The 27,987-nt window shown below is 39.7% G+C and overlaps 1 protein-coding gene across 2 annotated transcripts; it reads right to left on the reverse strand.

The window, feature by feature from the left end:
• Positions 1–1,021: 1,021 nt before the first annotated feature.
• PANK1 (pantothenate kinase 1) lies at positions 1,022–27,065 on the reverse strand. 2 transcript variants are annotated; one of them, XM_031505257.3, is made up of 7 exons: positions 26,690–27,065; positions 18,902–19,254; positions 10,111–10,364; positions 8,377–8,553; positions 7,855–7,978; positions 3,109–3,234; positions 1,022–2,492 (listed from the first exon to the last, which is right to left on the reverse strand). In XM_031505257.3, exons 1-7 carry the CDS (start codon positions 26,943–26,945, stop codon positions 2,433–2,435), a joined length of 1,350 nt encoding a protein of 449 aa, XP_031361117.1. In that variant the 5' UTR covers positions 26,946–27,065; the 3' UTR covers positions 1,022–2,432. The 2 variants fall into 2 exon arrangements, with proteins under 2 accessions (XP_031361117.1, XP_021395106.1); XM_021539431.3 differs by lacking the exon at positions 26,690–27,065 and adding an exon at positions 26,238–26,386.
• Positions 27,066–27,987: the final 922 nt, after the last annotated feature.

Below are 27,987 nucleotides of genomic sequence, written 5' to 3' on the forward strand. Positions count from 1 at the left end.
CTCTAGTTTTTCCTACTTTGTGACTTTCCGAAACTCTCTATCCTACTTAAAGTCTGCTAGTATTTTTCCCAGTCAGGCGTACTCATTTATGTAATCTACAATTCAGAGTACTTTTTATCATTCTTTAGCTACAGAAATTCACCTATCAAACTCTTTAAATTTCAAATCAGATTTTTAAGGTAAAGTTCTATTTGTGTTGCTTTTCAAACTGTGATCAACTTCCCTGACAGTCCTAAAATCTTAGGGCTAACTTCAGGGCTACCACGATTGTGCTTTTCTTCTTCAACCACACAGCCTCAATTCGTGCATTAAAAGTCCTTATATATTTCTCTGAATGGCTTGCTAGGATTTTTTCAATTTATGTGGATTTTTTGGGTTTGTTTTTTGCAGAGGACTTTAATCTTAAAAGAACAGCAGGTTTTTCATATTATTCATCCTTCACAATTCCAAATGTGAAGAATGCAAGAACACTAAAGTGACAGACATTACCATGTCAAATCCCCTTCAGAAACAGACACTGGAGAGAAAGATCCTTCTCTGAAACAAGCAGTTACATGGCTGAAGTCGTGCTTCCCTCTACTGGTAATCGTAAGCACAGTTACCTCTTAACATTCTGAAATTTTCCTTAAAAAACCAAAACAGTGTACAAGTGAATCTTTATTCGCAGGCAAAACTTAGCCAATAACCTTAATCACAGTTTTCTTTTCTTTATTAAAAAAATAGAGGCACTGAGCAGAATCATCTGCACTTATCTCAAACTCAATATTACAGAAAATACCAACTTCAATGTGCTAAAATTATCTCCTATTTTTGTTTACAGCCCTTTAAAGTCAACTTCAAGCAGGCAAGAGGCTTCAAAGAATAAAGCTTTGTTATGAAGAGTAAAAACATGTCAAGAACCAAACCATTACCATAGAAATAAATAGCCATGTATGGCACAAAATAGTGCTATGTATGTCACAAGAAAAGTGCTATGTATGTCATTACTTTCAAGAAATGAATTCCACAGATACATTAAAACTGTCAAAACAGTAGTGAGTCTTTATTTCCATCACACAAGTTAACACTTCAGTTAATATTACCATCTTTCAACACTTGGGAGATAAGTAAGTTAATTACTTAAAAAAGTGAAATATACCCCTTCCAAAAATATAGTGAATTTTATACTGTCCCTCTGATGAGTCATTTACATTATATGACATCACATACAGTCTTGCAAGACAAAATAATTTATGAATTGTTTTTCAGCCTCTCATTTATGAACCCTCAAGGTGTCTGAGGAGACCAAGTTTATACATGCTCCGCAGCAACCTAAAGGGATCTCAATTCAACTTGGGAAAACCAATCTAGAGAGGTTCACAAATCCAAAAAGGTAGAAAATACTGTCTTGGAATAAACACTCAAATTTTAGTGTCCTGGAGAGGAAGTTAGCACTAGCTTAAAAGCAGAAAAAACTTTAGTCAGTATTTTTCTAATTTTAGTAATTAGGCTTTTAATAATGATGTTATCAGTTGTTTTCAATTAAGAACAAGTTAAAATTTGCAGACTACAGAAAAATAACTGAAGATAATCGCCCTTTCCCATCTAATACCAAGTGTGAATAACATCTTTACTACAGAACTCTTCATGTTGATCAGAGGATTTGTTCAGAAACTCATTCTCATTTTAGTGTCAATAATTAAAATGTTAGTTCACAACTTCTTTAAAATTTTTTATTATAGAGAAAAATCAGCCCTGCAGAACCAGTTGGCCTTCTCTCCCTGTTGTAATTCATGACCACTGAAAAATTACAATCTTAAACCCCCTATTGTTACAAAGCTTCCTCACAGTCCTTTGAAGAAATGCATTTAGCCACAGAATGATTTGCAAATTGTTTTGGTTTTTTTTGAGGGGGGGGTGGGGCAGAGAGATGTTAAAGTATCTCATCTAATGAGGAAAGGAAAGGCAAAAAAAATCAATTACTAGTTTTCACAGTAAAATGCATCAGCTTTGTAGTTTCATTTGAAACCAAGAACAAATCATGAAACGTCATGAAAATAAGATTAAAAAAATCTCCTAGAGTGATTACTAAATGAAGTTAAAATTACCACACGAATCAGTAAACCCCAGAAGAAAAGCAGATGCCTCATATCACAGGTCCTACATTAAACAGTATCCATTTTTTAAAATAAATCCATAAAATCTGTATGTTTGGCCACTTTGCACATTTTTCCCCTATAAAATACAGTGTACAGAAAAAAAATCTTGTCATTCCCAGTATGAATTCTGAAATATAAGGTCAAAACTCAGAAATTAAAGATCAGTTAAAAGGATTTTAAATTATTTACAAATCCAGCAGGTAGAACTACCATAATGGCTTCATTTCCATCCTTGTAGTGGCTTTCACTCTTACCCAGCAGCATCTGCAGTAGGAATATCTTCAGACAGCTTCATCACTGATCATCTGTCATTTTAAGCATTTCTAGAAGAGCCCCAACAGCTCCAAAATAACCCTTTGAACAAAGGCAAAATAAAACCAAAACCAATCAAATTCCAAAATAAGACATAACATGAACACAAAGTTTTCAGTTCTGTTAAGGCAACTAAAAGAATGTCAGCCCTGCCAAATATTTGCTCTCTCTAAAATATAATTTAGTAAAATCATCCTTAGATAGAAGAAAGGGCCTGATACTGGAAAAAGTCTTTATAGTTCTCCAAAATTATAAAAAAAAAAATTACTAAACCACAATAATGATGCTGTACTGAGGCAGGGCAGTTTCCACTATGGACCTGTCCAGCTGGTAGTCACCTCAAAATTATGCTTAAAAAATAATTATACTTGAGGTTCTCTTATATCAGTCCACAGAAATGAACATTGTTGCTGTCATGGTCAGAAAGCAAATATGATAAATGGGCAATGTTTAACAACACATATAATGAGATTAGTGATAAAACCAAGGAGTTAACAAGTAGTACTTTCAAATGAATTTGTAAACTAAATAACATTAATGCAGAACTTAGCTTGTGCGTTCAATTCAAAGCAATGGCATTTCTCCCCTTTCAAGTTCACCAAAAAGAACTACAAGAATTTTGTACTTACAAATACAAGTTTAACACATATTTTCTTACCTCGTGTTCCAAAAACAGAGCTTTTAGCTGTCCCTTGGACCAATAATCCATAGCATATGCTAGGACCTTCATAGAAATCATATTAATTCTGAGAAAGTTGCCAACAAACACCACCTTATCGATATTCTGTAAAATTGAATTTGAAAAACATACAAGAGAAATTATATTCAGCTACATTATTTGCCTCATTTAGCATGTACCTCTGCCTCTACTATAAAGTTAAATGGGAATTTTAGGTTACATTTAAATACTTCAAACTGAAAAGTCAAAAAATATTGCAGTTAGTGATTGCTAAGTAAGAGACATTGCAAGAGCAGGGAGGTGCAGAGTTTTATTTCAAAGAAAGTGAGAGGCTATTATCATAGATGAACAATATTTATTTAAAATATTGAATAAATGTCACAACTTTCCCAACATGATTCAGATTACGAGTGTTTTGGTGGTGGTATTTGGTGTTTTTAATTGTATATGGCTGCACTGAAGACATCCTTCCGCCCTTGCATGTTAAATGAAGCAAGTTTCCAGAGATCACTGTGATTATTAAATCCAGATGGAGAACCTCTGAAGGGTATCTCACAAGAATTACATTAGAGATGAGAAGGAGCATCTTTCATTATCTATTATCAGGACTGTGACTCCATTTTCAAAAAGCAAGTTAAATGAGGCCAACATAATAATATTTGATATGTATGGCATTCCTTTGTTTCAAAGCTCATTTGAACTCAGTTGCCACAGGAAATTAAGATTTTTTGAACCATCAGCACTAGGCTGCCAATGAGAAAGCCACAGACCATCCTTACTTGTATGTACATCACTGCAGTAAGCAGTTCTGTGTGGTGTTTAAACAATGCCCCCAACTATCTTACCAAGGCCAGTTCTGCCTGTTATGCACAAAATTGCACTTGCATTTTGCATTGCTGTACCAGATGATGCTCACCAGACACTAGAACTGGTCTAGCAGATTCAGTGGGAGGCCACATCCTGGAGGTAAAAGCTTTTACAGGAGCCCTGAAGAGCCCTAGGAATGTATCTTCGAGAGTCTTCTGCAGAAGTTTGCCAGAAAGGCTGCACAGGGGCTAGAATTAGCAAGGGCTACCCCTCTGCTTTGATGCAGCTCCATAAAGCCCAACACTTGGCTCTGCAGCAATTCCTGTGCTACAGCCACAGCTGTGCCCAGGGCCATTTCTGTGTCACAGCCCAGGGGACATTCCCAAGGGAGTGCTGGAGAGAGCCCATCCCAGCCACCTGCGCTGCCTGAGCGAGGGGCAGCCCTGACTGCCCTCCAGCAAACACAGCAACACAAACTTCACTGAACCATTTCCCTTCAGCCATCTATCTCCTCAGGCTCTGCAGTCACATCAGCATGCATTCATACTCAGGAATTTATGAATGAAAATAAGAACTTCTTAAATTTCAAAATGCTGCTATGGAACACGGCCAAGAGCACCCTGCATCCTTGGATAAGGCAGTTTTGTGTCTGAAGGAGCTTCGGACAAAGGAGGGACAAATATGCAACTAATTAATTTCCTGTAATGCCACAGATAAAACTGATTAGAATCCACATTTCAATTTCACATGCATATGATTTTTTCTGAATATAAAAACAAAGGTACTGTTACCAGAAGCAATACCTAACACACAGTATAAAAATTACTGCAGATTTTTAATCTAAAAGTACTAGTCATATCTATTAGAAAAACAGTGTAGACCAGCATGCAAATTTCAATTTTGTTTCAAATATTCCTTGAGCTGACAAGGTGAAAAACTGTATTAATGGAAACTTTCCTAAATTTCTGATCTGAACCTAAACAAGTTTAGCATTTTTCAGAAGCTGAAATGCTACCCTTAAGGGAGTTGTGTCAATTTACTTTTAAATTGTCCACTGCTGAAACTTTCAAAGCAGAAATCTTAAACTGCTGAAGAGATGGTGGTGACAATACTTATTTAAGCTACTTAAATTACAGCATCCTGGAAAAGACATGCACTCTTTCACTCTGTGGGGTCTTGTTAAATTGTTCGACTACCCTGCAGCAGAAAGCTATAGTATAGCTTTAATATAGCATATTCACAGTATTTACCAATATAATTGAATAGGGAAATCTGTATCAATAACACAATAAAAAACCTGCACATATTTTTGCAAGGCAGCTTGTTCAGATGCAAACTTACATGTTCTAAGAAAAGTATAAACTATAAACCAGGAGATCAGTTTCCTTTATGCAGTTCTGCTGTGCCTAGGACAGGCCATTTCAAAGGGTCTGTGGCCAAATGGTTTCAGACTATGGAATTTTTCTACCCCACTGCCAACTTCGTGCAGCAAATTTGCTTTGAAGTTTTGCAGACAGAATATTTCATTTATTCCCCAGCCTCATTTTTTCCGCACATATGCAAGTCATTTTCAACACAATATTAAAGCTGCAATCACTGGGAAAAAACTTATCAAAAGTCATGCTCCAGGGCATAAATTGATTCTGTCAACCTAAAAGTGAGCTTTAACATAACCCTAATCTAATACATACAAGCTCCACAAAAAATATAATATTCAACTGTTTATGTGGCTTTTATTTGAGGATTTGATTAATCAGGCTTACTGTAAGTCAGGGCATGTCTCCCAAAGGCAATTTAGGTGTCTAGATTATTTAGCAGAGTGATAGCTTTCATTTTTTTTTTTCTCCAAGAGCAAGCTAGCTGAAGATTAGCTTACTTGAAGACTGCATGTTTTTCTTATTAATAGTATGTAAAGCAACTAAGTGAAGTTTTCATTCTCTAAAATTACAAAATCATTTACTTCAGGTGTTGGAGAAATTCTGCTTTGACACTGTGAAATGAAGAATATTTAACACATCAATTCACATTTCTCCATCAAATTCTATGGATCACATCAGTTTTTAAGAGGCCTGCTCCCACAACAAAGATGTTAAGAACTTTTTCACAGCGACTCAGAAGTATTAGTTTAGTTAGCAGCCTGTCTCCTCCTCTGTGGTTCCCTGCTGCAACTCTCCATGCTTTGATAGCCCTGTACAATGCTGCTTGAACTCCATGCCACAAGGCAACACTGTAAAGAAGCTGAAAGCAAAGAGAACACTGAAAGAGAATCATCCTGACTGAAAGAGTCAACTTGCCAAAAAAAAAAAAGTCAGTCTGTAGCCACTTTTCACAATGAAGGAAGGTTATCAGTGGCATTTGATAGGGGCAACACTACAACTTCGGCTGATCAGGTCCTCTAGGGAGAAGTATGAGCAAAAAACAAAATACTGGCATACAAAATCAAAAAGAAAATAAAAAATGAACAGCATAGCAGTGCTGAAGAGACTTAGATCCCATGACTGAGGAAAAGATGGCAGATGAAGTTCAAATTAAAGAAGTGAAATGACACAACTGAAAGGGGGAAAGACAAAGACACTTGATTATGCAGACACAATGATAAGCTCCAAATTAGCCACTTTTAAGATGAGACCATGGAGGGACTGTTGATGATTTCTTAGAAATTCCATACTCACAAAAATGAAATATTTTGAACTGTTAGCAAAGGAGCTCTGAACACAAAAATCTATCCATATGTCATCACATAAATTCACTGAGTAATGACACTGAATATCATATAAAGAGCTGATAACTCAATCCTAAAATCACAACCATAAAAAGATTAAAAAGACAAAAGGAAGCAGTGCATAAAAAGGCATCTTGTCATTTTTTTGTAAGGAGACTAAGTATTAGGACCTTTTGTCTTTTAAAGACCAAGAGGGAGAAATAGCAAAGGTTGATTAAAAATCAAATCAAAATCCACACCCACAAAAAGCACTAGTGATTAATTGTTTACTATTTCTGATAAAGCCATAAGCTAGATAGGACCCAATAAAATGCTCAGATGGCAGTTAGTGAGTTCCTTGCGTTTGTTTTGTTCAATTTTTATGATTCTGTGTGTGTGTTGTTGATTAAAAATATAAAAGCAGCAGCATTTTTTTTCTACCAACAGAATGCTGTGCAGCTAAAACATCTATGTATTAAAAAATTATATAAATTCATTATCTGCTCAGAGCAGATAAAAGGTATTAGTTACCAAATAATGGTATAGGATGAAATCTGCAGATAAAAGCAAGGGCCTGAATGCTTGGGTCTGTGGTGGGGTTTGTTTTTGGTTCTTTTTAACTGCTGGAAGCTGTAGTGTATGGATGGAACAATCCATCCCTATTTCTCATGCCTAATGCAAAGAATGTAATAAGCATCTGACAGGAGTCTCAGGCAGGAAAATGAACTATATTTTTCTTCTTCCTGACACAATGCAATGGAACTTGCATCTATCCAAACATTTAACACAATACACAATTTGAACCCATCCTACTATGGAAACAATCCAAGCAAAATAGTATTTAAAAATAAATTCTATCATGCTATAGTAAAACCTGTAAATAACCACAAAGTAACAGAGTAATAATTAGTATTAAAAACATGTTAATATCTATGTGTTACAGCTTGAGAACAAGCAAACACTCCAGGCTGAAATTCAATGCCTCAAGAAGATCTTTACAGACAATTTTTCTCCCCTCTTCCCTAGCTTTGAAGCTTGAACAGCCTTACACTTTGCATCAAAGCACACACATAACAAGCCACAAGACTTATGACATGACATTAAATATATGCATATTTACCAAGGCCAGTGACCCACCTACCATGTCAGCAATTTGCATTTTTGCATACTGCATTATGTTGTTTCTAAAGGTTTTAAGTTCATGGCAAATAACTTACCTCATTCAATGCACACATGCGAGCAATAGAACCTATGTTGTTGGTGATGGTGACCAAAGTGGCTCTGGCCAAGTCCTCTTTACTGATGGAATCTCTCTTTTCTTTACTCATCATATGACCAAAGCTGCACGAGAAAGATCATGTCTTTTAACATGAGATATTCAGGACTGATAAAAGCCCTTAAAATTTCCTCATTTAGCAAGCTTTGCTTGGATTTGATAACCATTCATTTGTGTCAGATTTGAAATGTGAAAAGGGATCCCATTAGAAAGGCAGAACAATGAGTAAGGACACTTCCAAAATAACTGTAATTTAAATGGAAGCAAATGGTATCAGGCATTACTTACACCTGTTGAAAAAAAAGAAGCACGAAGTAGGTGAGAGATCTAAGGACGAACCCCATGACACATGGAGTGACATTTCCCCATGGACACAGTGCATAGTCCAGGATTATGCACTCAGTTTAGCATGCACAGGAGGTTTCCCAAGGCACTGCTTACAAACAGCTCAATTAACACGCACCTGGACGCTACAGCAGAGCCCTGAAGGCCAAAGCGCTCGTAGTCACCTCCATAAATATCCTTCACCAGTTTATCCACGTTGGTGCTGTCTCCTTTTGCTGCCATTTCCAGAGCTTCTTCAAACGTCTCGCAGCCAGTGAGCAAACAGCACAGGCCCAGGAACGTTCCTCCTCCAAGGCTGCAAAAGCACAGTGCCTTCAGCCCAGCAGCTTCAACCAGCTTTTACCACAGCCCTTCAGAGTGCCATTTACAACATGCACACAGGTGCAGCTGTATCTCACAGCTCCTCCCTCCGAGGAGCAAACAGAGGCACTCTGCACTGAGCTCCTATTTAACACAAGTGTGGTTTTAACCGAACTAGACTTGTCTTTAATCCCTGAATAGGAAAAATTATACTAAAGCGTTACCTAAGAATAAGGTCCAATCCAACACCTCAGATACCACTTTGCTATTTGTAGCACTCTAACAAGTTTTCTGCACAAGAATAATTAAGCAGCAGAGCATTCAAATGTATGAGGAAAGAATGAACAGTGAACAAAGGTAAATCTATATGGGCTGGCAGCCAAGACAGATCTTGTCCCCCCAGCCAATGGCAGGAAGCAGTCTGGTTGGCTTCTTTACAAAGCAAGCCCAGCATCAGCCCTGAATGTTCTTTCCCTGCAAGAACTCTGAGCAAGGAGCACTCACTTGAATATTTTGTAAAGGCTCAAGTACAATATTTACCAACTACTTAAATTTAGCAGGGAGAATTTAACTGTGCATAACATGTTGCTAACTCATTAAAGCTCTACTTTGAACTTTTCAGTCTTACAGACATGAACTTCAACTTACTAATCTCTACATCCTTGCTCATTCTTTCTTGGCCACTGACAAAGTTTGCTTATTTGCAGTGACTGCAGTCACAGTGACTGGAGCCACTGAAAACAAGGGGATCAGTGAGAGACCACACTTGCACTTGTTGAAGAAGGCACAGGAGGTCACATAGGAACACTATTTAGTCCATGTTCTTGGATTATTGAGTTTTTCAGAACGCCTCTCACAGAACTGTAGTATACTCAGTATTTGAACAGTAGAAAGCTCTGCATACCAGCCACAAGACAGTATTGATTTCATCACCTGTAACAAGTCAACAATACACTGCAGTCATGTTTTTCCTTCCATAGTGGAAAGGATTAGAAGCACGTCTACCAAAGATACCAAAATCTCTGTGCTTGAAAAAGATCCAGAACTGTAAGAAATCCAATGTCTCCCACTGAACTTGTATCCATCTGTACTTCAGACAGAGAAATGGCTCATGGTTACCATTGTGGCAAACATACGCCCTCGGTAAGGCAATAGAAGATACCTAAGCACGTCATGTGCAGCATACAGGAAAAACTTTAAAATGTATCATACACCAAGAAACAGAAGGCAGGGGAGAGACGCCTCATTTGCTGGGACAGTTTTATTTTGGTAATTCACAGCAAGAGATGGGAAATAGGTAAAAGACTATCAAAATAAGACTAATAAGAAGAGACTAAGGCAGGTCTAAAATTTAACAGATCAATGATTTCCCTGACATAGATTCTCCCTCTGAAGGTATCCTAGGATATTTTCAGCCTTGCTACTGGTAGGCTTTTAAAAGAAATGGGAATACATGCACAATTTGGAGCTGTAGCTACTGATCACACTCTCAAATTCTACAAGTTCAGTTGTGAAGGAGAAAACAATTTAAAAAAATCAGAAGTCAATTTACCTGGATCCTGTAACTCTTTTGTAATTGTCCTTAGAATACACAGCTAGGATGCTGACCCCTGAGCCTATGTTAACCAGCAGCATAGGATATGGATTATCAAGGCAGTAAGGCTTTTTCTGGCACTGTTCAGGATCTGTAGGATTTTCAAAATAATAGCACTCTGGTTGGCCATTGAAACCAACAGAATCAACATAAAGGAGGCCCTGGATCAAACAGTCCAATTCATCCAGTTTATAGAGCTGTAGATCAGCCATCTGTAAAAGAATAACAAGAAATTAAGAAACACACATTTCCTGGCATAATACAACACTCAGAAGAACAAAAGGTTCCACTGAAGCACTTTGATCACTTTAATAGTAGCACATTATGCTATTTAAGCAGTACAAAGATCTAGGCGTGAGGTCTGAAATAAAAATTCACTATCTGCCTGATGACAGGTACCTCCCAAAACAGTGACGTGCTGCTACACAGTAATGCCATCCAGCTCCTTTGCCTTTGAGACATGCTGGGCTCTGCAAGCAGGAAGTATTTCTCCTCCCTCATATTCTGATGTAATAAACAGCTTCCCCCTCATTCCCAGCCCAACAAGAGCTGTGTCCTCCAGCTTTTGGGCAGTATCAGACATATGCCTACACAGCAGCATTCTTCAGGATGCAAAGTACTTTAGCTCATCATCCAACTACATTTCCCAGCAATTTAATGAAATTTTCAATAGAAGAATTAAGATGTTCATGTTATGTAAATATGCATTAAACATACAGTGGATTTTTTTCATACATATCACTAGTTATTCCGGTTACAATGAGCAGTTTAAAATGCTACATGAAAATGAGAAGCATAACCCCTGTTGGGTGAAAAACCATATAAAAAAATCCAAACAAAAAGATTGTCAGGCCCATCGTCTCAGCAAAATATAACTTCAAGAGAAGACAGATGACCAGTAACAAAAGCTGACAAAAGACATTCCCTCTGAGATCTCCAAGGTCACCATGACTGTACTTCAACAGACAATACCTACTTGCCATAGCATCCTATTTACTAGAATTAGAAATAACAACCCTTTCTCAAAATAGGATACACTGACCAACTGTAGAAACTCTCCTTTCCATTGTTCGGCTGAGAAGAGGGAAAAAAACCCCAAAACTCTAAAAATCCTGAGGTTATTTCCATCTTCACGCATGCAAAGCAGGTCATGCCTAACTACTTTCTAGCAAAAAAAAAATGCAAGAGTGTATTTGAGTTATACAGTTCACAGCTGGATCTTCAGCATTTGCATACTGCAGGATGTTTTAATAATGGCTAACAGAAAAGATATACATGGGTAACTGTGTCCTATTTTTAATTCTGGAAGCTATATTAAGTCACTATAAAGAGGGAAGATATTTTTGTGGAATAGGCGTGGTCAATAGGCTACATTCTTTCAAGCTATTTAAATCTCCCCGGTTAAGACATTGCTCTACTTGTACACAGCTCTAGCATGCCCTAAGTGAAAGCCATCCCATTCTTTGGGTCTGTCCTTTTGTTTTACTTGTCACTCCTCAAATCCTAACCTGGGAAAAGAAATAGGACCAAAAAGACCCCAAACCAGCAGTCTCAAAGACCTCAATATAGATCCAGTTACTCATAGGACAAGCAAGAGAGGTCGAAATCATTTCTTCTTGTTTCTGTCTTTCCTCCTGTAACTTCTGCAATACCCTTTTTTTTTTTTGATTACCACATTGCTACACAAATTAAAATTAGAGAAATGCAGCATAAAAGACTTGAACCATTTAGCTAGCAAATACAAAGAATCAGCATAGTTTGTGAGAAAAAGTTTTTCAAGAAATATTAGAAAATTCTTAAGGGTACTTTGCAAATACCTTGGATTTAATCAACTTCTAACTATTAGACCTAGAGGAAAAGCTTCAAGACAAGGTATGATGCAAGATATCAACGTAATAAACCCTTCATGCACTCTTTATCACAATGAACATTGCATGGAGTCCCCCAAGTCCTCACTCCTTACAGGATTTATTTAGTTCAAAAACCACTGCACATACCTTTGACATTTGAGGAAATATTCTGTCCTACCCATGACCTTTCCCTAGGTTGTGTGCTGTGCAGTGTCAGTTTCCTCACCTTGCTGTAGAAGTTGGATGCAGCATGACCAAACACGATCTAAGACATGCACAGAAGTGCTGTGAACCAGGAGCTGTTGTACAGACGAGCCATTAGCAGGTTTATGGCCTCTACTGTCCAAACCTCTACTCTAATGTAATGCAAATACCAGCCACAAGCTGCTTGTGTCTGATCCATGCTATATTTTTACAAGCAGGCAAGCACTAGCCAGAGACCTTGCAAGACACAAACAAGTAATGCAATTCAGAGTAGAACATTTCTGACACCAGTACAAAACCACAGACAAAACCCATTGATTCTACAAACTTTCCAGTCACCTCACCAACTCTGTAAGAACAGAACAAAAGAAACTAATCAGGTTCTTTCTCAAGCACTACACATAGGGGTTTTATTAGGTCCAGCCCTCCACGTATAAAAGACACACTGTATAAAAGACACACTAAAATCTGTTCTGCTTTTTATAGCTCTGTGCTATATTTAACAGTTGATATACCGTAAGCAGAGAAGTCCTGTTACTGCTTTCTTTTATGTATGATATTCATAGCAGACTGAAAAACTATTTTCCTGTGTCATTGCAACAGTCTGGTTTTGATTTTTGGAATAATCATTGCAGGCATCAGCATTCTATGCAAACCACCTTTCTTCAGAGAACCAAAAGCTCTGCAGCCACCAGGTTCCAAATATCTTATTGAGCCACCACTGTTCTTACTTCTAAACAGAAATTAGGGTGAAGTTTCAAGAAATGTAGTAAGCCGGTCTTGAACAAGAAGCCACGATCGAGCCATGGTCACAATTGAGTCCTTTCCCTGCCTACACAACTGTGTATTTGCTCACAATGTCTCAAAGCACCAAAACTGCACTGCAGAATAGAGGCACCTGTAACCATTGTAACTAATTTGCAAGTAGGCAAATATTTCTTCCTGCTGCCATAACCTGACCTACCACACTCCACTCACGCTAACTTTCAGCTGTTCAAACCTCTTCTCCTTAGAGGTACCAAAGTTTATATGCAAATATGTATAGCAAAAATGGAAGCTGTGGCTAGAAGCACATTTTAATTGGATGTTTTTCCTACAACATCTACAAAATGCATTTTCAGGTATTTTCCAGCTCTTTACAATTCCTAATGTGCAGGCAGACAGTAAAAAGGTCAACTTACCTACTCTGCACTCCTGTACCTATATTGAGCACAATGCCTCTCTAGAGGTTATGTCAGAAGGTTGTGCTATGAGAACATCAACTGCAGAACAAAGTAGTCTACAGGACCCTAGAGGGAACATTTATGATGATTACAGAGAAACTACATGTACATTTTTAAAAGAATAATTTTTCTGCATTATAGGCAGACTGTAGCTATTCCTCTTTTTTTAAGACTGTTTTTTAAATACTGGGAAAGGGAACAAAATACTTTAGACCTCAAGAAACTCTCCAGGACCATAAAAGGAGTGACTTAGGACTTCAACATGCTTGCAAGCAGGTGCAACACACCAAGAAAAAATAGCCAACATTTCCCCTTATGACCTTAGCATCAAACTCCTGAAAGACAGGTGATTACAAGGATACAAAAAGTCTATTGCTACTGTGTACAGATGCTATTCCAAGAAGAATGAAAGACCATCTCTGATACCCTAGCAAGAAGTGCTAGAAAAATGCGTTACCTGCTGAAATTTAGATTTGGATTTCTTTGTTGTTTACCTTGTTTGTTTTTTAAATAGTGTGCATAACATTTTTTTTTTAATTATCTGTATTCAAGTACCAAGCAATATAGAAAGAAAAAACATGATACCAGCTTGTCTGTGCTTTCAAGTACGGAAGCAAGTAAGTCAAAGACTTGGGTCCCATTTGTTTCTTATTAGGGGTGAGCAAATCCATCCACTTCAGAAGGCAAACAGGAAGCAGCTCAGTCCTCTAGAAGTGAGCTGAGGGCAGCCATGACATATATGCTCTGGGGTTGAAGTATAATGTATCACCATTGGTGTGCAGACATATCTTCACTGAAACTCCAGCTCAGTAAACATTTCAACCACTTTTACTGTATTCTGGTGAATACAGAAAAGTCTGAGCCTATGTGCAGCTGCAAGTTCATATTTTGCTTAGACTTTCAATGAGAAATATGATTTCTTTTTCTGTAAAAAAAAACTGTTAGAAACATAACATCTTGCAAGTTTTTAATTATCAATTACAACAGCCTCATTTACTATATCACTCTGGCTTTTACGTCTGCTGGGCATTGCTCCAGTTTGTATTTCTTAGAATAGCTTACAATCTAGCTTTTCCTTCTATCTCCTCCACTTTCATAAAGACTTTGTTTTCTTTATATTTTGATTATCTTAATTTCAAGCCCCAACCATACCACTATGGAGCTGAAAATAAATACTCACATTCAAACAAGACAAAGTCTAATACAAATAAACTGCAAGTCCAACATTCACCAAGACAGAAGATTCACTCTATATCAGCTTTGGGCAAAAAAAGCACTCATCAGGAATCCTGTGCAGAGCTCTGCCCCCTTGCACAGCAAGCCCTAAGGATCTCTCTTCTCTCTTGGCAGGGAAGAAATGCACATTGTTTCTCCCCATACCCTCTCAAGAGGTTACTTTACCAGTTCTGGATGCCTCTTTTAACTGCAGCCCAGCCCCTGAACAGCTGCCTCCAGCCTCCTCAGCAAGAGGATTTTTGAGTCTCACACTAACTGCGACAGAGTTACACAACTTACTCATCCTACAACACAGGACAGTGAGTTTATTTGTTCTAAGATGAACACAGTCTACAAGTCATCCTCAGGCATTCAGCTCATACCACAAAATCAAGCCTTAGAATTAGCTAATAACTGGCACAAGAAAATCACTATCCAACAGCCAAGCTCACTTTTAAATAATTTTCCTTTACAGGAAGGTCAAGGCCTGAGTTTGAGTCTGTGTTGGTAAGAGATTTCCTTCTTCCCCTGTCCCAAACGTTCTTGATTAAGTGACTGGGCGTTTTCAGCACAGATGCTGCTCCCACTGAAGACAGCAGTAAAATTTCTATTAAGACAAGTCAGGTTCTGCAGGTGTCTGTTCAGGAAAGAAATACAGAGATCCCACCTTTGAGACACTGCAATCAACAGCCATTTTATAATAGAGCAGGTTTTAATCAAAAGTCTGAATAGTCCTTCCTCCCGTCATCCTGCCCATCCTTTACATTGAGTTGCTTTACAAAACTGAGTGGCAGCCTAAAAATTTATTCCTCGTTATTAACAGCAAACTTCTGTGCAAGTCACATGTCTGTGCTACCATGGAGGAGTCACAGAGCACAGAGAGATTCATCTCACAAGCAAGTCTAAGTACTCCTTGCTTTTACAGAAGTGGTTACTTGAGCATTTACAGAATATGTGAAGTGACAGTACCTAGCTGGGGAAAGGAGGAAGGATTATCAGAATTAGGCCGCAGATTCATCCATGCCTTAACACCATTGTAACCTGAAAATAAACACTGCCAGCTATAAAGACCATTCAGAGAGGAAGTAAAAAAAGAACAAAAATGCAAGAAAAAAACCCCTAGGCTGGAAACAGTCCTTTTGGTGAATTACTTACTGATGTTCTCTTCAATGAACATTAAATATAACCATATGGTTGGTAAAATTATTTCTGTGGTCTAGTTTAATGAATATAGTCAATTTTCTTACTTCTAGGGTAAGCACTCAGATCTTCAGAATGAGTCACATGATTTGCCAAGCTACTGACTGACAAAAGATCCAACATACTGCCAGCAATCAGCAAGCAGACCATGGACACTTCTTCAGGTATCCACCTCTCCAACACTGCAGATCATATAAGGGAGGTGAAATAGCTAAATCTAGGTAGCTTTGTAGATTTAGTTGCCTTTTTATAGAAAAACAAACAATCTTAAGGTAAATAGAATATGTCTCACCATTGTATGTTATTTTTTAATACACAAAAGCAACAGACATGTCTAGATCAAACCCATCTAACTCATTTAGGGATTCAGAACCAGACAAAAGAACAGAAATAAGTAACAACAGGATATTTGCCGCTCTATTTTAAAGTGAAAAAGCTTCTATAATCTTATAAGGCTTCCTTCCTTGAGATTTGAATGTTGTTTCGCAATGTATTGGATCTTTTGTCCTAAATCTATGCAATCTTACAGTCACATTGAGAAATACTGTGAAAAGACTTAAATCATGTACAAAGGAAAATAAAGGGCCAGAATAAAAGCATGTTAGCTAGATCAAGTGAATTTACTAACATTTGGACAGATTTTTTAATGGAAATAATAATATTCACAAACATACCTTAGCTTTTCCACACCGCTTCTAAGTAAAAAACAGGAAGATTTAAAGTCTCCTCCATATAAAGCATTTTACAAAACTGAATCCTGCAGTAGCCAGATCTAGACTTGGCACAAATTCTCTACTTCTAGAGGTGAATTAGTGACCACATACTTGAAACAGATATTTCAGAGCTTTAACAGAGCAGTCCTGAAGTTGTTGTCCAGTGTCAATTTATACACAGCAGAACACACTGATAGCCAGCTGCTGTTACCATGGCTAATGAAGGGTGACAATTTAAGTGCAGTACCCAGAACACGCTGCCCTTTGAGAGAGATTAAGCAAGCAAACTCCCATGTGTTGGATAATATTCTGCTTCTGTAATTCTCTGAGGGTATTACAGTTTGAGCCAAGAAACACTTGCTATAAAGAACTGGATAGCTGTAAGAGGTGTCCAAAGCACTCACTTTAGTGGGAGCGTACTTCACTGATAGCTTTATGCTAGAAAACTCCCCAGACAGCCTTTATATGGTTTGTCTTAAACTACCTGTAAGTGTTGTAGCACACAGGATGTTAACAACACTGCAGAGGTGTGGAACTTCATGCCTAAGTCAACCAGTCATTTGCTATGTGACCTCGTATTTGTGTTCAATAGCTGGCAAAACAGCCCCAACTCCTCCAGCCAAGGCTCCCCTTGCTATATTGACTATACTGCAGCCAAGACAAGACTGATCTCTCGCCATGGATTGCATATTTACAGCCTGTAAGGCCAAAGCTACAGAGAGAAATGTTCAGCTGTGAGAGCCAACAGGTAACTTCCAGTTCAGTTCTACAGCTGTGGGAGCAAGGGACATGAACTTCCTTACTAAGCTATGGTAGTTTTTATTACATGAATTTGGAGAGACAACCATTCCAAGGGGATAGTCAACCTCTTCAGAAAGTCCTGAAGTGACCTCCCGCTGTCAATAAAGAATATGGCCTGAATCATTCCCAGGACATAAGAAAATATACTCAAAAATACCTCAACTGAGGCCACACTGAGTATAATTAAAACTCACATCCTACTGTGGTGCCAATATCCTTCCACAATGAAAGGCAAGCAAGTTTTTGAGGACTTAATAATCAGAAACTTATAAGGGACTTGCAGTCAGCCTAAACAACACGAAATCTTGCACTAGTAGTGGACTACTACACCAATTCAGAAACTTGATAGCCCTTTGTTGGACATGAAAGCAGTCTAATACTCTCTGAAAGTGACTGCACAACCTAACAGTTGGAATTCATGTTGAGCTCTTACAGCATTCTTTATCCCCCTAAGAATCCTGGCCATCCGGTATGTGAGGATATTGATGATGGAAGGATATTGACATAGAAAAAATCCTCTTGTACAGCAAGAATGGATGCTTGGGAGTTAAAAATGAAGCACGCAGAGCCAAGGACTGCAGTCAACAGCAGCTGGTGATTCAGTATGAGAGCTCCCTAGACTGTAGCAGAGACAGAAAAGCAACTGTAACCTGCCATACCCTCATGATCAGGTCAAAAGTTAGGGACAGAAGTGCCAGACCCATCAGTCAAGTAAATCATTCATATTAGTCTTAGTGACACTGTTCTGTGACAATCAGATTAGATTCTTTTCCACAGAAAATAAATGAAGATATGTCCCAATGCAGATGGACACACAATAGACAACTGCCTCCTGGATGCTTTTGCTTTTCAACACGATTTGTACATGTTGAAAAGAAAAGCTCTTCCATGCTTCTGCAACACAGCCAATTTTTGAAGAGTACTCTAGTGCAAAATTTCACATTTACACCAGCTTCTGGAGTTCCCTGTAAAGGCTATTTTTACAGCCTTGGGATCTGAGACCTACTCATCTCATTGATTGCCCTTCTTTAAATGGCATGCTTACTGGTACTACTGTGCTCCCACACACTGTCGCAACCCCGTGCTCCAAGAGTCTTCCAGACTCTTCACGTCAGTCTGTTTGAAGGTTAATAGAAAGGGAAGGGAAGGGAACCTGAATCAAATCTCCAGTCTGCATGATTTCATATCTGGTTTCCAACAGATAACCAGAGTACCTATAGTGTCAGGCTTCTAGGTTGTCATAACATACCCTCAGTTGATTATGAAACATCTGATCATTGCAGCCATTGTCTAAAAAAACTCCACATTTACTAAAAACATCCTGCACAGCAATACTTCAATAAAATACCCAGCAAGTAGAATACCCTTTCCTCCCCACTTCACATTCTCAGCAATGTTGCCAATTAATAAATGTGAATTGATTCTGTTGCTCCTAATCAGTTAGGATGGACTAAAAAAAAAAAAGCTGTTTTCCCAGCAAGTTTTAATAGACGAGCTCTCATGATTTTTTCCAGTTCCTCCCACTGAATCCATGTTCACGTACCGTTCTAAAGTCTTCCTCAAACTTGTAAGCTCCACCTCCCGTGGCACAGAGCGTAGTGTGCAAACTGGAGAAGTTCTTTTCACTGCCCATCTGTATGAACCTGTGCATGGCACAGCTGGGAAAGCGGATGAAGTGCAGGTTTCCTTTGCGTCCACACATAGTCAAATTTTTCAGTTCCAGGTGGACATCGCGAATGCCAGTTTTACCATAGGCTGTATTGGAGGTCAAGTATTTCCTAATGCTTTTCAGGTTTTCCACCTCCTCCTGCTCCTCCTCTGCAGTAATGTCCTTAGGTTCAAAGTAGACCAGTTTAACCAATGTTCCACCAATATCCATTCCAAACCATGGAAATGCTAAGAAAAAGGGGTTTAGGAAGGAAAAAAGAAAATGTTACTATAAATATACAGGGTAGACAAATCACTTAAATCATTTGCTGAATGACAATTCAGTGCAGCCACAGTAGCAGTATCTATTCCTGAGAACTGTGGGTCACTTACGTCCAGCTCCTATGCTTTAAACACATCTCTAGGCTAAGCCTTCATAGAGCCTCAGTGACAAAAAACATAAGGAAAATCTCAAAATATTCTTGTCTGAAGAATCAGGCTTTAATAAAATGAAAACATTTTTTCCCAGGAAATAATTTTATTCTTCAGTCACCACCTCTTGACAGAGCAATTTACTGCATTTCACTCAATCAGCATCAATGGGTGAGAAATGAAATGAAATTGTATTTCACCCCATTGGCTCCAATTCTGCTAAGAATTAAGGGGATGAGGAGGAAGAAGACACAACAAACAGGAGAACGAGATTTTTCAAGTTATATTCCCACTGCGTATCATCTACAATTGCCTTTCCCAGCTCAGTCAGAATTTCCACCATCCCAAGGCTGTGCCTGAAGAGCAGCAATACAGAGCTCCATTATGCTGGAGGCCTCCAGACTCCAATCCACCAGAACCAGCAGCTCTGTTGGACTGCAACACTTGTACACAGCAGCCAAAAGTGAGCTGGCTTATGTTCAGTGTTTACCACTGACAGACCCATCCTTTGAGTGTAGACTCCCTTTGCTGGTATATGTGTTAGTCTATCACATAATTATGTAAGAAATGCCACTATTTCAGCTTGCCACAGCTGGCCTCCGTCCTCCAAAATCTTTGTTTTGCTAATAGCAGGAGAAAATGACTATGGAGAACACCCAGCAGAAGACAGTAACTGAATCAAGCTGGTCTACCTGTTCCACTTATAGATATACATATATTTTAAATAGCAAGCCAGGTAACTTTATGAAACAATAAAAATTGAAAATATAAAAATCTATACACAGGCACTGCAGATGGAGCTAGAAATGTTTATTTTAAAAATTAAAAGTACTGAGTATATGATTAACTTCTAAGGCACACTTCTAAAATAGCAGTCACACAGTCACCTTCCTGCTTTTTAGGGAGAATCAGGCGGACTTGCTGATGAAAGAAAAATGATTCTACCAACTAGGGCATCTCAACTTAGTGTTGATACAAACTTGAAGCCATAAATACTATATGCATAGCTGTTTTTTCTGCCAGTAACCTAAAAATAAACAACTTGGGGCAAACACTTTAATATGCATAGGAGGTACTTATCACACTGTCCTTCCTCATGTGATCACAGATCACAATTAAGTTACTCATCTTCAGGCTGAAAGAGGCTTAGTCTTTTTTTCTTACCCTAAGTGTCTCAGCATCAGCTGGTTGAATAATTTGAAAGTCTAAATTCTCCAATTTTTAATATGCTCTCCCTGCCCAAACCAATCCTTAAATGTCAGACATTTAAAACAGTTATTTCACTTCATTGCGGGATGCCAAGTAATTGAATCATCAGTTTCTCCTCCCAGTTCCCCAAGGACAAGGCAGGCATAATGCATAAACTCTAATGAAGTAGCTGTTATCTGTTGTAAGGTCTAATTTTTTTTCCCATGCTATGCAAGCTACACAAAGACAGTTAAATTAAGTCTAATTTTAGGCTTGGGAAGACACACCATGCTATGCAGATACATGAAAGTTCCCTGAAATGTGAAGAATTCAAAACAAGTATATTTAAAACAGGATTTATTTTAAAGAAGAAAAATGTTACACATTTTTCTGCAATTCAAACACTTGGGAAAGTACAAGGTAAATACTTATGTGAAAGCTGTCTCACCCACACTGCACAACATTGCAATGTAGTGGAGCTCAGGCTGCCAATCCCATTAGTGATTTACACAAATCTTTATTAAAGTACTGAAAACTTTAATTACCTGTCCCACTGGAACAGCAAGCCTCCTCCTCAGATGTATCTTAACTATGCAAGCAGGAAGCTTAATTTTAAAAGCAGCATGGTTGGACTATGCAATACAGAACCAGACTGTAGCTAAGTATAAGCCATTCTCTACTATATTTCATTAAGGGCATAAAACCTATTACACTCTACCTGCACCAACATTTGTTTGAAAGCCATAGTGTAGATTTCATCTTTAAAAGAGGCATTAAGTGTTCCATCCTATCAAACACAAGCCCAGCAACAAAAGTGTTAAAGTAAGCACTAACAGCTGAGAGTTATCCATAAATGACTGCCAAGACATTTCATTTTACATCTTAACATTTTAAAGAGTTATAACCAAATAATTCACAAAGAATAAGTACTGTAGAAAACAACCATGAAGCTGCTTCAACTCTGCATAATTCTTGGAATAGCTACACATAATGCTCGCATTTATAAAGTGAGCAGAAATACCAGGACACTTTTTTTTTAGTTTATTCTCTCTGTGAATCTAAGTTCCTTTCATTTTGTTGTGAGCCAAATGGACTGCTGCAGAAAGAAAGGAACTTTGCTTTTAGCAAACCAGCCATTTTCTTCAGCACAAATAAAGAGCCCAAGATCACACAACAAAACCAGATATTTAAATTATGCAGAAAACCAGCTTTGTTTTCTCCTCAACTTCTAACACCAGCTCTGTTGGAATTACTTTCAATAATTCAACAACCATCTTGACTGGTTGACCAATTAGGAAAAAAAAAAATCTCAAAGTTTCTAACAAGTCACACTGAAATTCATATAACTTCTGCACAACTGACGTGAGAATAGAAACACTCGTATTCCAGTGATTATTTTAAAACACATCCGTTGTTTCTCTTGTTACTATCAGTATGTTCCAAACCAAAATGCACCACTGACCCACCATTAGCTTTTTCATATCTACATATAATTAATCTCATCTTCCTGGTGCCACTGAATGTGGTGCTAATGGAAGTATGCACACAGACTGAAGGTGCTCCTGGGGTTTGCTGCCTCTGTGAATACAGAGAGTAAGATGATTCAGAGGCCACCAAAATTCACAGTGCTTGCCCAGTACTACAACCAGGGGGTAGGAAAGAAAAGTGTTTGTGTAGATAGGTTTTCCACAGACTTGAGGGAAAATGGGGAGAAAATTGTGGATGCTGTTCTTTTTTTGTTTGGTAGGGTTTTTTTTTTTGTTTGTGGGGGGGGTTTTGGTTGTTGGTTTTTGGGGTTTGGTTTTTTTTTTTTTGGGGGGGGGTGGTGGTGGAAGGAAGCAGTGTTTGAGGTTTTCTGTTGGTTTGCTTGCTTTAAACTGGAAGTCCTGCATTTCATTGATGCCCTGAAAAAGTGTCCCTGAATTGTGAAAAGACAGGAAAACAAGGAGGGGAAAGGAAAATCCATCCCACCCACATCTCAGGCTGATCATAGTTAGTCAAAACTGTGTGATTTACTATTATCAGTAAAGACACCAGATACGTTGCAGAAATGTTCTCACAATGTAAAAAATGCTTTTAAATTAAAATTGTCTGATAAAGCTAATGAGCTGATTTCTCTCTTTTCAGTAGTATGCAACATATCTATTGGATCAGTTGAATCTATAACTGGCAAAACCAGAACTATTCTACTGCATTGCTACACAGAAATAAGTCAAAAATAACACTGTAAAATCTAGTTTTAGGTCCCCTAGAATCAATACAGAAAGCATCAAGACACATCACATGTTCTTAAAAGTCTAACATAAATCAAAGACTCAATTTATCTATTTTTAAAACTTATTTCTCTTTATGTTAATAAACTACGCCAACCAATTAGTGGCTTGTTATTGTGAGATAAAAATCTGTACTACTCCAAAATTTAGCTGCAGAAGCATGTGACAATGCAAACAGAAGGTATCTACAGCATTGCATAAGTAGGTAATCTGATGCACACCAACAGCTGTGTATCTGGGGCAAAGGTTCACTCACGAGAAATTCCATGATACATTTTACCTAGTTTCTGCATTAACTCTGCAGTATCAGGCTATTCCTACAAGGCATTATTATATTCAGATTTCAACACCTTGTATTTTTAAAAATCTTCTGCTTAACACTCAATATAACGGGGGCATGTGTAAAGTAAATATCAAATCGCAACATTCTCTTCACAGACAAGAGCTCAGGAGAAGCAAGAATGAGAGGGAACTCCTGGGTCATCAAGTAACATCTACCCCCATCAAAGAAGATAACCAAGAGGAATCATTTTCATACATTTAAACATCCACCACATAAGGTTAGCTGAATCTTTTTACTCCCCAACATTCAGAAAGAGATTGTGCTCGAATGCTGATAGTTAGAACTTTCTTCTCCCTACCTGAGCCCTGGATTTATTCCTGACCAGTTTGCAGCAGTTTCTTCTTTTGCCAAAACTGTTTCAACTTGTACATCTTCCTTACAATACCTGTATTTCCTCAAAGACAGTATTTAAATTTTCTTATCAGTAATTTGAATGGTAGTATCAGTACTTTGATACTTAGTCATAAGTATCTCAGATGAAATACCTTCGTTTCATCTGCTTTTCTTTCTGAACACACATACGTTGAAATCCTATTATTTCATTTACATGTCATTTGCATTGCTTGACACTGACGATCTAGGAAATTCCTGTGTTAACTGGGTCCAGAACAGGTGATCCAAAAACAGTAACAGGGGAAAAAAAAATCAAAACAACACACACATAACATGGCATAGTATTCTTACAGCTTCTGAAAGCTGATTTTTTATTTAAAAAATAAAGATAAAATAGTTTACACATATTTTTCAACTACCTCTTCCTATTTTACACAGTTATAAAAAATTAAATGGAAGCATTTTTTTCTTCTAATGAAACTAGAATATGCAACTCAAAAAATGTATTATATCTGCTTAGTAATTAACGTTTCCTCAAACCTTAAAAAGCTGGAGCTAAATCATGCACACATATCAGGTGAAGCCTTCCAGTTCATCTTCAGTAGCAGGGACATACTGAATGTCTTCCTCCTCACCAGAAGAACAAACAGAACCCAAAAGTTACAACCAACCCCACAAAGAGTTCAAACCCAAAAGCAGAGAGCTTTTTCTTAAAAAGGTGCGACAATCCACACAAATGTAGTTATATTACCAAAAACCAATTTGAAAAAGAAAACTGACACCAGCCTAATATCCCTGACAACCCATATAGTTAAATGAAGAAAAAAAGAAAGCCAAGACAGAATTCCCAGCAGAGGCTGTACCAGGCTTATCAGCCAAACACACTGATTTCATGGGGAACCTTCCCTTCTGAGAGGGGAAAAAGACTTGTGAACATAGAATTCTACCTCACTTTGTCAGAAGCTAAAAACAAACAAGAAAATAAGGGTTTAAAGGAATAATTGCTGCAGAAAGATAGGTTTCACTTGTTGAAATATTGGGAAATGCCAATTATCTCATTAACTTCTCCACCACACACAGCAAACCTTGCAATCAATACTGGTCTCACATGCAACTGCACTTCATTTTGCAATCTGTCCTTAAGAAAAGAACAAACATCTGCAAAGGTCAGGATTAAAAGCACCAAACAAACCAGTAAAAATGGTACTGTGTAGTATTCACTAGGGGAGGATGCAGTAGAAAGGCATGCAGTACCCAAACAATTTCAGTAATAATGTAACAAATTTTTTAAATGGCAACAAAGTGTTTGCATTATTTCCTGTATGACTAATACTAAATTTCAAACTTTTTTTTGTACAAAATAAACCATATATATTAAAAAGCAGATCAGCAAGCATTCACGTATTTTAATCAGCAAATAAACTGCCCACAAAATATTTCTACAAAGCACTTCCCTCAGCTGCTGTTTTCATTAAAGCCTCATTTCACTAAAACTCCACACCTGAAGATTCAGCTTTCATTCATCTTGGGCAATATAGTCAGTCACCTATGCTTTTTACTTTGATGGGCTCTTTCTCCCCTCAAGATGGGATGGAAATTCCAAAGCCTTCATTCTTTCTTAATCAAGTGATTACATGAATCCCTAAAAGACTTATTCTTTGCTTCAAAATAGTTTTTACTATTATGGAGATTTTGATATGCAAGTGCTGACTCTTCTTAGTTACACCAAATCAAAATGCAAGCCAGTCCAAGTTCTGCAGGTTTTGTTCATGAAGAAAACGTGAAGCAGGACAAAGACTACAAAAACACTTTGTGACAGAGAACAATTTGGTCATTGATAGGTTAAATTTGATGCAGGACTAAATTAACTATCAACAGGTACTGTAAGCACTACATGATTAATCAATCAGAGAACATCCTCAGGGAAAGTGGCATGCGTAGCTCACCAAAAGCATTGTGAAAGTCGGAAAAGGCACTGGCTAATATGCAGTCCTGTAGAAGGTGCAGCTCTTTAAGGCTGTTTCTGAATATTTTGTTCTGTTTAACCAGAAAAGGTTGGGTTTTTTTTTGGTTTTTTTTTTAAATATTCACTTCAAAACAAAGGAAAAAACCCAAAACCCAGAGTAACTGAATGGACACTACTTTGAACTGAGTAGAAACATCTTTAAATTTTAGCAGCAGGCAGCTATGATACTGACTATCCCTATTATCCTTTTGGAACATGCTGAACTTGCAATAAAGAACCAAACACTTGTGGGTTTATATGAAGGGCTAGCAAAGTGAGAGTGAAAAGAAACTTTTCCCCCTAGGTTGTTTTACTTGCAGGGTTTACCATGGAATTATTCAATATCCCCAAGTAAGCAAGACTACTAATCAAGAAACCATAGAGAACTAAGGAAATATAGAATTAACAAATAGGACGTTTGAGTCTCAGCCTTAAAACCAAACCCGAAATAGATAACCAGTTTATGAACACTTTCTAAAGGAGAAGCACATTACAAATTTAAGCTGTTTAGAAATATCTTTCCCCGCCAGTCCGGGCTCCCAGATTCACTTTTTCCTTCATTCTAGCAACGCCTGGGAAAGGAGCGCACACTAAGCCCGCGGAGCCTTCCCACGCTCCGCAGCGCCCCGGTGGTCCCGGGCGGCCCGGCGTTACTCACAGTGTTTCTTGGGCACTATGAGCTTCATGCGTGCGGCGGGGAGGCGGCGATTCGGGCAGGAGCCTGGGCACCGCCCGACGCGCTGCTCGGCAAGGAGCGGCCGCCCGCCGCCCGTCCGCGTTTGTGCCGGGCCGCCGCTCCCCGCCCGCCGCCGCCCCATTGGCGCAGGGCGGGCCCGGCCCACGCGGGAGCGGGGCCGTGCCCGGGCGGCGCCGCCGCATTGGCCGGCACGGGGCCCTCGCTCCGCCCGCCGGCAGCCGGCGCTGGGGGGCGGAACGCCCGCGGCGCGGAGCCGGGCGGCCGTCAGCGCGGCCGGGCGGCGCTCCGCAGGGAGAGAGGGAGGGAGTGGCGCGGGACCCGCGGCCGCCCGACACCGGGCCGGGCTGCGGCAGCGCCGCGCGGCGGGGGCCGGGCCGGCGCCGCTCCCCGGAGCCGCCGCGGTCATCACTTACGTGGCCTGTGCCGCCGGCCCGAGTCCACCCTCCGGCGCAGCCTGCATTTCTTGGCCGGGGAGCCGTGGCTGAGCGGCGGCAGCTCCGGGCGTAGCAGCAGCGGGTGCGGCGGCTCCCCGCAGCCGCCGTTGCTGAGCGGCGGGCCCGAGGGGTGGAAGCCGTTCTGCAGCAACCCGCCGAGCAGCGAGCAGGACGCGGCGGCGGGCGGCGGCGGCCCCGCCGGGGCGGCGGGCTGGGCGCGGAGCTGCTCGCCCATGGCGGCAGCTTCTCCCCTTTGTCTCCGGGCTCAGGTCCGGCTGGGCGCGGCGAAGCCTCCGCTCATGCCGGCGCCCGCAGCTCCGAGCGCTGGGATGCGGCGCCCGCCCCCCCGCACGGCGCAGGCGTCCTGCCCGCAGCGCGCTGCAGAGGGGCGGCCGCCGCCCTCGCCGGGGACGCGGCGACCCCCCCGCCCGGGCAGCGTGCGCGCTCCCGGCGCCGCGCCCCGCACCTGCGGGCTCCGCCGGCGGCGCGCCGGGGCACGGGCACCGCAAACTGCCCCCGCTACAACTGCGGCGGCCGCCACCCCGCTCGCCGGTGCGCGCTGAGCAGGCTGCCCCCGGCACCGGCTGCCAGGTCATTCTCGCTTCGGCGTGCCATGGCGCACACTCGTATGTGACTCGGGTATCTGTGAGTCGGAGGCCTCGGTGCGTGTGCTCCCAGGTAACGCCTGGCACCTCACACAGAGTTACTTGTGCATCGGTAGGAACGTTCAAGTTTTTGTCTACGAAAGTTCAACTTTTTGTCTACATTGTCTCGTGTCACTCAAACGCTTAGAGGGACTAGTGTGACCTTGAATGTGTCCTCATGCTTTTTTAGTATGTTGGCTTTCACTGCACAGCACTGATAATCTTGTGACTGTGATTTATTCTTTGACCGCTGAGATATCAAAGTACAAAAATGCATTTTCTGAATGGAATATATCAACTCTCAAGTGGAAACTGGATGAACTGTGCTCTGCTGTCATGTGTAGACTTGAAAAGAAGTACTAATTGAATTTTGCTTTGCACATGAAGGTCATTTCTTTATACAAACTGCCAGTCACGATGGCTGTCCTTAAAGTAAAAACACGTCTCATAGTGGCTCCTTCTTACACCTAGAATTAGTACAGGACATGAGGCCTCCATGGTAAAACTCATACCAAGAATTCAGAACTATTATAACTGCCTCCAGAAAGGAGTACAGCATTAAGAAACTGCTTCATGGGAGGTAATCTGGCATTCTCTCCACTTCTTGGCTGGGACCAGAACATTATGTTTAGG

This window comes from Lonchura striata, chromosome 6, assembly GCF_050655825.1.
Source record: "Lonchura striata isolate lonStrDom1 chromosome 6, ASM5065582v1, whole genome shotgun sequence".
NCBI classification, from domain to species: domain Eukaryota; kingdom Metazoa; phylum Chordata; class Aves; order Passeriformes; family Estrildidae; genus Lonchura; species Lonchura striata.